The following is a 13,227-nucleotide window of genomic DNA, read 5'->3' as shown; positions in this document are numbered from 1 at the left end:
CTCCGAATCGACGATGATATTTCACTAACTCTTTGCTCTACTTTAACATCGCGCCTCGCGTTTTTGAGCAAACAGTCAAACTGAAATATACAGTTGTGCTCTTGCGCTCTCTTTCTTTCGCATCACGCCGCAAGAGCTCAATGCTCCCCGCGAGCCGCCACACACGAGATAGTAGGGAAAAAAAACTCTTGTTGAACTCAATTCAAGTGGATCCCACTTCTACAATTTGATGATCACATAGGAATAAGAGAAGGGGGAATGCGAAAGAGTGAAAATTGATAACTCGAGAGTATAACTGGTTCCGATTTCACGGTCTCCAGGTGATAACTGCTCTAGGAAGTATAGGTAAATACGGGATATGAGTGGATTTATCAAGAGGTCAAAAAACATGGCATTGCAAAGATCTGGTGATGGAAATGGGAATTGTGAGGAATGAAAATTGGGATATCTTATTGAGAATTTGGGAAAAACTGTTTAAAAAGTACTAGAACAACAATAAACAAGTGAAGTCTGATCAGCGTAATTTTCGATTCGAAGTTTCAAAATTTCAATATGATTAATTTGACATACTGTACAATATTTATCTTCCATTAGATTACTGTACCTACTACAATTTCCTTTTTCGGAATCAGAGTCTTACAGTAACCTAGGGGATGGGACCGTGGTAAGGGAGATGATACCGTCTCAAGCTTCTGGGACCATGGTCGTCATGTTGGGACCGATCTTAAGATCGATGGGACCGAGGCATGTCCTTTTTGGGACCTTTAGATTTTTTCAAAACTCGGGTATTATCAATTTTTCGTTTATTTTTTCCAATTTTTGATCAGACTAACGCCGCCACTTTAACAATCCACATTTTCGATTCATATTTAGTTCGAAACCCAAATTTTGTATGTCATTTTCCATCTTCTAAAATGTTGCATGTTCCCAAGAAACCCAAATTTAAAATAGGACATTCTATTGATTGCAGGATTTTTGGTACCGGACCTTCCGGGCCGGTCCTGGGACTTGAAAATTCTGGCGGGCCGGCCTGGAATTCCGGGCTTTGGCGGCCCGGCCTGGAATTTTACAAGTACATATGTCATTACTCATTTTTGTAGTGCAATAAACAGAAACGGAATAATTGAATAGCGCGCTCTTTCGAAATTGTTTAACCTCATTCATTTTTTCTACTGAGATGCTGTAAAAAATAAAAAATGCCGAAGAATCAAAAACCGTCGACTGTGAGCTGACTCATTATGGAAAACATCAAGATTAAACTTGTGAAATAACTTTTTCTTTCGGTTTTTCAAAGAGAATAATGCGGAAATATGAGGTGAGGAGTGGTTTGTTATTTTTTAAAATTTCCACAAAAAACATAAATTTCTGACAAATCTGGTATTATCCTGTATTTCAAAGCCCACCTATCAAGAATTTTCAACAAAAAAAAACACCATATCCCTGTTTTTCTGGTTTTTTAGTCTTCTCGATGACTCTCATGTAAATTGAGTTTGATCTAGCTAACGAAATTAACCATTTTCCTCCTCATTCTGAATTCTGAACTTTTCCCCTATTACTCGCCTGATGTCTCATAATAGTTCGAAGAAGACGTCTACACTGCGTTAGTTTAATTTGCCCTCACTTCTACGCTCACATCACTTTTCTGCACCACAATTTATTTTATATTTCCTCTCCAATATCGCTTCTTCTGACTTTGTTAATCGGTTGAAGACGATAAAAATTGAATGGCACTCTGAATATTCTTATTTTGCAATAGTTTCATCTACAAATCGGATATGTTGTTGCACTCCAGGACGCGAAAACATTTCCGGCTCATCAGTGTCTATAAAAAATATTTTTGAATTCATAAGCTAAGAGTTTTTTTCTTCCGGAAGCACTCTCATAGAGTATGTATATAATTCAAGGAGAGAAAAAAAAGCGACAAGTTTCTAGAATATTACATAAAGCCTCATTTGGTTTCATTGTTCTTTTTTTGCTAGTGTTTTTCTCTGAAAGATTTCACAGATAGAAACAATTGTTTACAAAACGGACACACTTTAGTTCTCAGACGGATGAGCTCTTCGGTTACGTAGAATGACTTTAAAGGGTCTGTGACCTCTTATTTTTTGGATTTTTGGTAGTTCTAGGTACCCCTTATTCATGTCTGAGGTTGTTTTCAGAAGTTTGTTTTTGAAATTGACCTATTTTAACAAAAACCCCTAGATCCTCATTGTTATGAACAAAGATTCCGCAACCTCAAAAACTTTTTTTCTAGTTTTTAAAAAATTGTTTTCCTTTCGCCGAAAGTTTGAAGTTTTAGAGCCTTAAAAACACATTTTCTTTTGTGATTGCTTTCAAAATCTTCTCTACCGATTACTTAGCTTGTTTGATCCTTCTTCTGTAACTTTCTGACTAGATTTTCTAGGATATGAAGTATTTTTCAGAGCCATTTACCCTAACTACCTGTAGTACCTGTAACCTGCAATAGAAGTGCTCCTAAATTTTTATTTTGAGCCAATTTATCTCCGTTCCTATCGAAGATATTCAAAGCAGTCGACTGATAAATTGTTTATCATAATATCACAAAAGTTTCAGTTCGAACATCTTCAACATGATTCGAGATAAGTTGTCTCAAAGTAAAAAGTTATGGTGTCGTTTTTTTGAAGTGTCAAAATCCTTCCCACTGATTTCTTGGCTTGTCTGATCTGTCTTAGTTCTCGATTTGTATATTTCGTTAATTACTAAAATCTAGCTTTCATAAATTTCTGACTAGCTTTTCCTGGAATATTACGTGTGTTTCAAATTCACTTATTCTTTTTTCCACACCCCCAATGAAAACAACTGGGGGCAGGATTTTTGTGTCGGCCTCCTAACTAGCTAAGGACATTCGATGGTGTGTATATGTGCGTATGTCGTCCGATAACAAGATTACAGACACACTTCCGTTTGCACCAGCATACGAAATAGCACTTTCAACTGGGAGCTGCCTTCTCTTCCTCCCACCTTTATCGGCTTAGAATTCAGTTTCAACTAGATTTGGGATCAAAGCAGGGAGAAATAGAGAGATTTTCGTAATGTCTCTAATTCGGATGTACATGACGATGTTGTAAAAAAGAAGTCTCAAAAAAAAAAGGAAGAAAACCGAGAGTCTGGCTAGGCGGAAAACTTTGATCCGGATGAATTTTTGTTTTTCGAGATTTTTTCAAGATCTTCTTTCGAAAAAAATTAATCCTTGATCATACTGTATTCAAATTCATTTTGGTTATAGCAATATCCATCCTAACACAAGACGAAAAAACAAACATGTTTTGTTCTAAGGTTTAAGAATGGCCCCTCTTCAAAAATAGAGGATGAAAAAGAAGCTGTGACAGAAAAATTTTCGCTTCGTGGTTCACCCACCCATTCACATCTTCCGCCTTCTAATGATGGCGAAGAACGCAAGATCATTCTTTTCAAATCAGTTTCAATAGATGTCTCTGGAATATCATGGGCCCTTTGCAAGGACTCATTCTGTTTCACCCGCTGCCCTACATTATTCATAAACCAATCAGCTCTGCATTCATAGGCTGTGATTCGTCTTATTTTTTTGTCCTTTTTTTCCCACGGATCGCGTTACTCAGAGATCCATTACTTATATTGAGAAGTAATGTAAACGTTTTCCATGGTTTATAGTTGGTTTTTGGATTTTCTTTCGTAAACCTACAGGAGCACATTCCCCCTCAAAGCAAGGAAACGTGTTCTGTGGCTCCGGAACTTTCTCCGGGCCATCAAATAAAAATAGTATCTTTAAAAACGTTCCGTTTGAATTTTTCATCTCTTACAGCTCACTTTTTTCATTCTTAGCTCCTCGTCAGTGTCAACTTCATGTTTTTTTCAACCCCATGAGTCATCTTTAACCTCATGAACCCCCTAGTTTGTTTTTGAATATTTTAGAAACGTCTGAAAAACTAGAAAAAAACTAGAAACTTGTCATAATCCCATAATCCCAATAAATTTTAAATGTAGTGTTCTTGAAAGAAAAAATTTTTTTCTGGAAACTCTAGTCGGACCACTTATGCATATTTTCGGTCCCCAGACGAGGAAGCAACTTTTTTAAAGGCTCCCGAACTTTCCTTCCGACTCTCTCAAAAAGCCTCTTTGAGAATTTTTATGACCCCTGGAATTGGTGCCGCCATTCAGAGAGTTATGGTTCCTTGGAGTCCAATTTCTCATTTAATTCGACAAGTGGAAGACGGGTACATTTAGTGCTGCCAATGACGCATAAGACATTTTTCTTCGATTCCTCCCTTCACCTCATCTCGCGCGTTACAGTAATACCGGAAATTCGAATTATGCAAAACGCTTAAACCTTTTTTTTTCCACATCCCTCGACGCTTGTTATCTTACTAAATGGCGTTGATTTCATTTTCTGAGCGCCGTGCAAACACGAAGGCTGTCCCATCCTTTTAGGCCTTATCTATTAATGGAAAAACCGAGCGTCAAGAAAAAAAAAGGAGTTTTCAGACTCAAACTGCACTCGAGGAAGATGAAATTAAATTCTAGTTTTCTTTAAAGGGAGGAGAGAGGAAATAAAATAAAGAAAAGCCCAGAAAAAATATATAAAAAATCCTCTGCGACATCAAGATCGAAATTTTTGTTTGCACGTAGGTCGAGTTCGTCATGATCCGGAATAACCTTACGCGCTTATCACAGGTAATAGAATCAGTCTATCAATGATAAATATATATTTTTTGATCACCCAAGTTAATCCATCTTTGTCTATACATGTCATCGCAGGTTCTGACCGGCACAAAAGTCGTCTTCTTATCATAACTCAGTTTCTGGATATATATGAGTAATGATCAAATTGTAGCTTTCAAAGAAAATGTAGCTGTTGTCTACCTCTACCTTTTTTCCTATTGAGTTTCCGCAGTTACCTCGAATTTCTGAATTTTTTCAGAGTTCTTTTTTTGTTCAAATCCCACAAAAATTCCAATATCATAAATCCAATTCTATGAGTTTCCATCTAACTTTTTTCCCCCATCAAGTGTAAATGAGTCCGGGGAACCCTTTTGATCTTTCGCCTGGGATCCACACAATAGTTTCTCATCTTCTATCTTCATTTTTTGTTCTCATTTCATCTCCTCCTCATTTTTTTTCTTGTGATTTGAGTTTTGCTCTCTTTGTATCCACCAGGCAATTTATAGAAATTCGGACCTCAAAGCTTGCTTCACACAGAAATTTTGATACTAAAACAAACTTTAATTAGTTTCCCAGTTTCCAGCTTTACGTTTTTAATTGCAACACTGATCATTTCTGCGAATACGTGAGAATCGCCGAAGCAGAAAGGTCCACAAAACGAGAGGGAGAGCAAAACCCTGGACTTTCCCATGGAAAACCTTGTGAGAACTGTTTCTCACGTATTTTTTAGCTCTATTCCAATTTTAGCCTTTTTCGCTTTGATTTCCTGAATGACTCAATTGGAGCCATGTAAACAAGGGAGTGGGAATTTTCAATTGAACGAAAAAAAAAAATCCACGTGGGCTCATTTACGAAATTAAACAACGGATTCATTTATTTTCAGTCTTCCCTACTCTATCAATTTTTGGGGAACACGTAAACCTCGTAATCCCATTGAGATTAAAATCATACGTCGAATTTCATTTCTCGCACAATGATCTCCCGTTTCCATTGTTATTGAGGAAGATGAGGAATCCGGAACCTTCCTATTGAGTCAGGATATGTTTTTGGCTGAACTTTGCCCCATCTGCAAAATGTTTTTCTATAGAAAAGGGAGTGCTAACTAGATACAATATGATTTTTTTTTTCGATCTATCGTTAGTTTTTGCCCAGCTCAAAAAAACCCTGGAGGTTTTGTGATCCATGTTTTCCATCTATTATGCATCTACATTTTGAATTCAATATTTCATAAGGGAAGCCTATTTTTGCGCTTTTGAGGCCCCAGATAATAAATTGGAACCCCCCCCCCTCCTCCGCTTCACTCTACGCAAGAAAAAAAAATGAGGGTGTGTAATAAATTGAGTTAGAAGAAAAGATTCAATTGTTGTCGATAACTCATTCTCTAGAGCATTCTAGCAGTTCCAAAAAACCATTGGTAGTTTTTTTGAACTTCCGATCCGACCTGCTCGTATTTTGGAGTATGTATAATGTATTTTATTATTTTTTTAGCATATCTCTTTAACAATAAGACTAGCATTTTTGAATTCACCTCTAATTGTATCTATTCATATAAGCGTAACCGTCTCATACTCGCCCACGATTGCAAAAAAGAAATACGTGAGAGTTTGCAAAGAAGTCATCTTCTCATCAAAACGGACCCCTCTATTCATTACCGTGTGACATTGTGAAAAACCAATAAAACCAAATGACGGGACGCTTGGAAAAGATAAAGAGTGAGAGGATCCTTTTTTCTCAAACTTTTAATTTTCAAGAAGATCAGGAAGATTGATCAGACACGTCTAGTCGGATATAGTTTCACCTGCTACCCAGGGGTGTCCACTGTTGGTCAATTATGAGAAAGGAAAAAAAAGCTATCTGAAAAAAAAACATTTCTTGGTTTAGACTTTTCCCTGATCACTTAATTTTTTTCATACCAATAAATTATTTTTAAAATCAAAAATCCAAGTTTCACTTCTCGAAAACATGTTTTCTGGAATTTTCGGTGGATTTTTGAACAATTTCTGAACTTATATTGTGCTGATTTGCAAAATTTTGTGTCAAAAACCGTCATCTATACGAATCTGACATTTTTGAAATTAAAATACAACGATTTCCTTTCGAAATCCCACAAAATTCTGAACAATACAAATATGACATTTGCAAAATTGAATCTATCTCCTCATCCTTATTCATAAACCCAAAACTCTAGCCACAGTACACTTTTCAATTAAAACATAGACTCAGAGAACCTCTTCCATCTACCCCACGCGTTTTTTCTTCCTTCCAGAGACGCAGAGCCTCCATCCTCTTCCGTCGTTCAGCCCTTTTGCTCTCTTCGCCCCGCCCACATTTTTTTTGAGGGAGGAGGAGGGGACGCAGCCGGAGATTCATTTCTTCTTCAATGATCCGAAGCAGTTTCCAGTTTTGACCCGTTTTGATCTGTACTCATCTTTTGTAATTTTCTCTGCTGTCGTAATAACTTTAAATCCTGACCTGAAACTGACAGCTCACCTATCTTAAACTGGAAAACAAAAAGATTAGAACACAAATAATTCAAGTTTCCTGTCTAGGAATTCCAAATGAGTATTGTCTAATTGTTTCCTGGTTTCAATTCAGAGAACTCCTGTTCTACTGACACATCTGAAAAATCTTGGACCCTTTCTCTATTTTTCCTATTTTCTGGTCCATTCTTTGCACAGAAGCACTTAATTCACTCTCCAAGTTTTTTTCGGTCCACCTTTTTCCATTTACGTCTTACCTTTTTTGTGTTCGTAAAGATCAAAAACCCTGGAGCAGTTTTTTTTCAATTTTGAAGGTTTAAAAACATCAAAATTTGAAAAATTCAAAGTTTAAAAAAGCTAAGCCACGCCCCCCCCCCTATTCGAGCAAAATGCGCTCGTCACAAAGTGTTGCAATTGTCAGTCTCATATTTCCTACGTCTTCTGACGTTTCCTTGTCTGTATACTTTGTCATTTTCATATATTTTCGAAAATATTTCCTTTTATTTCATTCTAGATGAACGCCGACGCAAACCTGACGGATTTTCAGTGCGAGTATCCATCGATTGATCTCACTTTTCAAATTAAGCTTTGTGAGTTTTTATTAGATGTTTTGCAGATTCATTTTAAGGTTACTAATTTGAAAAATGTTCAGTACTTGCATTCGCTTATGGATCGGTTGGAGCTCTTAGCTTGGTTGGAAATCTAGCTGTATTGCTCATCGTTGTCTGCCGACGAGAGATGCAAACCGTAACCAATATCTTCATCAGCAGTGTCTCTGCAGCAGACTTGGTAAGAGTTCTGGGAACATCGAGCACCCTTGCAGCTTCCAGTTCTTTTCCTATCTTTTTTCTATTTGCTGGAAAACATCGTGTCTTGTTACGAGTAACTTGAGATAAGATGATGTGTAAGGGAGGGAGACAAACGTTTTCTCATTAGTAGCCGTTTTATTCTAGCCTTAGATAGTCTCTGTCATGTTCTGACGAGTTACCGGACACATTGAACACCCGTATGGAGGGTTAGAGAGATTTAAAAAAAAAACAAAGTTCTTTCCAGGTCATCACTAGTTTCTCACTATGGGCCACGCCAATGGCTTACTATCAACGTGTATGGTACTTTGGAAAGTACATGTGCTATATGGTATCTATTATCCAAGGTCTATCCCTTATGTGGGTCCCATTGACCCTTGCAGCTGTTGCATTGGATCGCTACTGTTTAGTAGCATCTCCGTTCCGGCAGCCAATGTCTAAAAAGTGAGTTCCGAAATCTAGTTTTTGCACCTGCGTCCTTCTTTTTCAGGACATGTCTACTGATAATTGCTGGAATCTGGCTGGGCGGTTTTGCCGTTCTCTCTCCAATGATCAGAATGGTGGATTTTGTTGACAGCTATGGACCATGCCATGTAAGCGTTATTTTTCAGGGGGGCTTTTAGAAGGTGGTTCCTCCTCTAGTTCCTGCAATTCAATCTTTTTCGGCATGATGTGTTTTTGAATTCTCTGGCCGCCTAAAAAATTCCTCTAATTACTTGAGTTCTTGATTTATTTTCTGTTTTCATGATCTCAGTTCCGTGTTTATACTTCATAATTGGTATTAGGTGAGAGGATTAGTGACATTATATGCTAATTTTCGAGCTTTTTTCCTTTTCTTTTTCCTACCCCGAAAGCTTAAAAAAGATGGTGCTAATCCTTTTTTTTCTGAAGTGGTGTGGGATAACGTATTCAAAAGGAAGAGAACGAAACATGTCTTGGGAGAAGGAAACAAGGGTTTTTGTTCTTGCCACCGCGACAAGTGGCTGCGCACTACATACATGCTCTTGGAATGAGCAAATAGCTTATAGAAAATGAGCTCTTCCTACTGGTAGTAAACTAATAAAACTAATGGGGTTGGAGAATCCAGTGAATCAAAAAATCTAGAGTACAAAATGTGAGATCTATGACCAGATGAAACTTTGTTTGCAAACGAAAGGAAATTCTTTCTTCTTTCCTTCCACCCACTAATCCTGTGCATTGCTCTCACGGGGCATTGCTTTCATAGAATAGAGAAAAAATGGGAGAATACAAAACAAGAAAGGAGGTCAAGCCGATTTCATATTAATACTTTCCGGTTGGACCTTTTTTTGCTAAAATTTATTCAATTTGCAGTTCTGCTTGGAATCTTGGGACCATGACAAACAACACTACCGCCTATTCTACGGATTATCAGTGCTTGTCATCCGCTCCGCCATTCCACTAATTTTAATCTCAATTTGCCATTGGAGAATCGCCCACATTCTGAACACCCAGACAAAGAAATTTCAAACGCTTCGTAGTGCCAGGTCTGTTATTCGAAAAAAAGTGTTCTCTTCGCCGGAATCCTCATTTAGAGACGAGCCGTTCTAAAAACATGTGTATCTTCATTAAAACAATATACTGGTAGTTTGAATTAGCCTTTTAAATTACTCGTATATTTTCAAAAAAGAGAAAAATGAAGAAAGAAAAGAATAGAATAAGATGACGCTTGTTTTTGTGTCAATAGTAATCCACTAAATTCAAAAAATCAAAAAAAAACAGAGATAAGAGATTTCGAAAATTTCAAAATTCGCAGTGACCCTTCGAAAAAGCAAAAAAAAGAAAATTTTCAGCACGGCAACTCAATCAACCGACATCCGCCGTAAGCAACGTCTGCAGACCCTCCTCCTCGCCATGGTTGTCATTTTCGCCGTGTCCAGTCTCCCATTAGACCTTTCAAATGTTTTGCAAGACTTGATCTTCGTGTATCAGGTTTGTTTTAGTTTCCCTGAGAAAAAAAACTAGATTCTAACAATAGACGTGTGAACCTGAATTTCCATGAATTTCAAAATGAGAAAAGGGTGTGAGAAACATGGACCCCCTCAAACATCAAAAATCCAATTTTCCAGGTCCGACCGGTTCCGGACAACGTGCGCCACTTTATCTTCTTCTTCTGTCACTGGCTCGCCATGGCTGGAACTTTGCTCAACCCACTGGTCTACGCATACTATAATGAAAATTTTAGGCGCCAATTCCAAGTAAGTACAGTAACCCGGAACCATTCATCTAACGTTTTGTATTTAGTCTTTCCACACGTGTTTCGGCGGTATCAGAGGACAAGGAGAATTCAAACGAGGGCTCTATTCGATTGTGTCCGGGAGATATTCATACAGGTAAGAAGATTTGGGAAATCATCCAGAAAATTTAATGTTTTAAATAGGGAAACTTTCAGAGCAGACGACGAAGCCAACCATACCAACCAACCAGATTGTCAAAGACAACAAACAACTCGGATTGAGTTGGCCAATAATGCTGAAATCGAAGTTCTTCGCACTGATCTCTAAATGTTTTAATGTTTTGTTTTCTTAACTATGATCCCAAATTTTTTAATACAAAGAAATTCTAGAAAACGGTTCTTCTGTCCAAAAATAAGGTCTAGATTAAGTTCGGTCTCACTAAGTAATCCTTTTTGTCAACACACAAAAGTTGAGTAATTTTTTTCAAACTGTTATCCCGTTTTTCCCCATTCCGACAATCTCAAAATCAAATGTCCATCGGTTTTTGTACAAATTTGTTTTTTTCAATTATTTAAATGAACTTTTAAAGATAATTTTACGAATTTTCAGAAAATTAAAAAACCAATTTTTCTCTTTCAAAAGTGCTAGCTGAGTCAGCAAACAGTGTAAACATGGAAAATTCCCACTTCTGTGATGTCACGGCAAAAAAGTCCAAAAAATTGATTTATTTTGATAACATAGCCTTTCTTCTTTCTTTTTTCTCACCTTCAAGCTATAACAGTTTGCCGAATAGTGAATCAGCGGCGATTTTTGAAAATCTCCATTTGTTTTTGAATAGCATACAATCCAAAAGCAAATATTATGGATAAGTGGATCTTCTTTCTCAAAAGTATCATAGATTATTTCAAAGTTCGTTTTTTCGTTTTTATTTACGTTTTTTAACTTTATTTTTACGTTTTTTTTTGCATCCACCCACTCAATTACACAATTTCATAACAATTGTAATAATTGTTAGGATGAGGGGATTCCCACTTTTTTTGGATGATTTGAAATTATAAATTCTGAGAAAAAACCAGGTAAAACCAATTGCAAATCAGTCTTTGAACTTTGCCTTTCATCTTATTTTCTTGTTCCTCTTACCACTTGTATACCTAAGCAATTTCACTTTCAGAAAAATGGAATTTCCCATTTTCCTCTATTTTCTACTTCCTCTTGTTTTTACTTTTCGTGATCAAATCGTCGGTGTCCGTGGAAAACTAACCTGCAATAACCGGTTACTGCAAGGCGCTACAATTCGGTTGATCGAGAAAAATTATATTGGTGAGTCAGTATTTTTTTTTGCATTTTTGGAATTTCAAATTTCGAGAAGAATTGGTGAAAAACAAGACAAAAATTATTCCGTGTTTTTTTTTTGCTATTCCTTGTTATTTTTTTGCAGGGCCCGATGTGATCTTGGCAGAAAACAAGACGAATTTTCAAGGAAGCTATGAAGTGGTCGGAAAAGGAAGAGGGATGTTGGAGATGAACGTATTTTTAAGGATGTTTCATGATTGTGACGATAAAGTTATTGTGAGTATTAAACGATTGTCAAAAATTTTGTTGGGATCGGTTGAAAATAGTTTTGAAACTTGATTATTGCAAAAATGGAAAAAAAATCTTAAAAATCAACAAATTGAAGCAAATTTGATTACATTTTTAAGTCATGGTGAGGAAGAGATTGTTAGTGAAACCAAAAAAAGTTATGAATATCCTAAAATTGAATTATTAAATTTGAAGTGAATGTTGTACTAAGTTGAGTCCTGTGCCGGAGCCGAGAGTACAAGAATAGGATAATTGGTTAATTCAACAACTGTTTATTACTGTATTAGGGCTCTGAGTTTGAATCTTCTGGGCGTCTGCAGTTGGGGTTGGCGTACTTCCGATGACCACCAGATGAGGGTTCCATTGCCTGTGGAGAGAGAAAAGAGCAACCATCCATTCTGACGATGTTAAAGGTTGTGACTGTAGAAAATGTGGCATCGAGTTTCAGCTTGGTCCATGTTGCATCAGCATTCGGATCCTTGATTAGTGAGTCCAATGTTGGAGATCCATTGATAAAAGCCTCAGATGTCTCAGATGTCTCTTCATCCTGGCGATTCTTCTTCATTTTATAGCATATGCTCAGCATATCTACGTTTGTGCACCAGATCTGATATGGTGATAAAGGCCACACACCAAATATGTAGCGTTGAATAGTTGGAGAATTGTGTTTATATTTGTGTCTTTCTAGATGTTTTCTAAACAAATTCAACACTTCCAGACTACTACGTTTAGTACTTCAAAGTTAATTATCCCCCGCTGATAAAATCAAAACATGATATACGGTTACTGTAGGTCTAGAAAAATACGCCACGCGACAAAACTAAAAATAGTTGTAGTTCCGCTATGAAAAATATTTACATCTATTGTTTTTCAAGAACACTTGTTTTGCAGACTGAGCTTTTCGAAAATTCTATTTAGAAAAAAAAAAGTTATTCTTATCACGAATTCAAGATTAAAAACTTCCAGCCTTGTCAACGAACAGTCAGTCTACGCATTCCATCCACGTACATCACGCGTGGCACCACTGTCAACAATTATTTCGATGCTGGGACAATGAATATGGCGTTCCGGTACCCGGACGAACAACGCTCATGCACCGACAGGATATTCAGTTGAATGACAAACTGCCACAAATTCCATTCATTCATTTTTTTGTCTCTATTTTCTGTCTGAGAAGCTTTTTTGTTTGTATGTATTTATTTGTGTGACAAGGGAACTTTTTATTTGCCATTTTTGAAAAATATACATCACAGATTTTGTCGACAATGTTTGGGAAAGGCGAAGTATTAGGACGGATGTGTTCTTGAGAAGAACAATTAAAGGGGGACTCCGACCAAAAATTTTTATTGCATTAAAATGTGTTAAAAGTTATCTATTTTCCGAATATTATTGCGAATAAATTCAAAAAAAATCCGAAATTCCCAAAAAAACGCCGTTGAAAAGGAAGAAAATTCAAAAAAAGGTGCCGCCGGGGGACGAGGATTTTCAGTGAGAAACCTAGGCCAC

The 13,227-nt window shown here is 36.9% G+C and overlaps 3 protein-coding genes across 3 annotated transcripts; 2 read left to right on the top strand and 1 right to left on the bottom strand.

Annotated features, from left to right (window-relative positions):
• Positions 1 to 7,653: 7,653 nt before the first annotated feature.
• Cbr-npr-7 lies at positions 7,654 to 10,467 on the top strand (the record flags this gene model as incomplete). Its single annotated transcript, XM_002643445.1, has 9 exons — positions 7,654 to 7,729; positions 7,792 to 7,928; positions 8,193 to 8,389; positions 8,436 to 8,538; positions 9,278 to 9,450; positions 9,757 to 9,895; positions 10,033 to 10,161; positions 10,208 to 10,296; positions 10,356 to 10,467. The coding sequence occupies 9 exons, from the start codon at positions 7,654 to 7,656 to the stop codon at positions 10,465 to 10,467; spliced, it is 1,155 nt and encodes a 384-aa protein (XP_002643491.1).
• An 848-nt stretch (positions 10,468 to 11,315) lies between these two features.
• Positions 11,316 to 12,837, top strand: Cbr-ttr-38 (the record flags this gene model as incomplete). Its single annotated transcript, XM_002643446.1, has 3 exons — positions 11,316 to 11,460; positions 11,579 to 11,709; positions 12,688 to 12,837. 3 exons carry the CDS (start codon positions 11,316 to 11,318, stop codon positions 12,835 to 12,837), a joined length of 426 nt encoding a protein of 141 aa, XP_002643492.1.
• CBG16162 lies at positions 12,005 to 12,286 on the bottom strand (the record flags this gene model as incomplete). Its single annotated transcript, XM_002643447.1, has 1 exon — positions 12,005 to 12,286. One exon carries the CDS (start codon positions 12,284 to 12,286, stop codon positions 12,005 to 12,007), a length of 282 nt encoding a protein of 93 aa, XP_002643493.1.
• Positions 12,838 to 13,227: the final 390 nt, after the last annotated feature.

Source organism: Caenorhabditis briggsae (genome assembly GCF_000004555.2).
Source record: "Caenorhabditis briggsae complete genome, chrX, whole genome shotgun sequence".
Classification (NCBI taxonomy): domain Eukaryota; kingdom Metazoa; phylum Nematoda; class Chromadorea; order Rhabditida; family Rhabditidae; genus Caenorhabditis; species Caenorhabditis briggsae.
The sequence above is the reverse complement of the archived record's forward strand: the minus strand, read 5'-3'. Positions and strand labels throughout refer to the sequence as shown.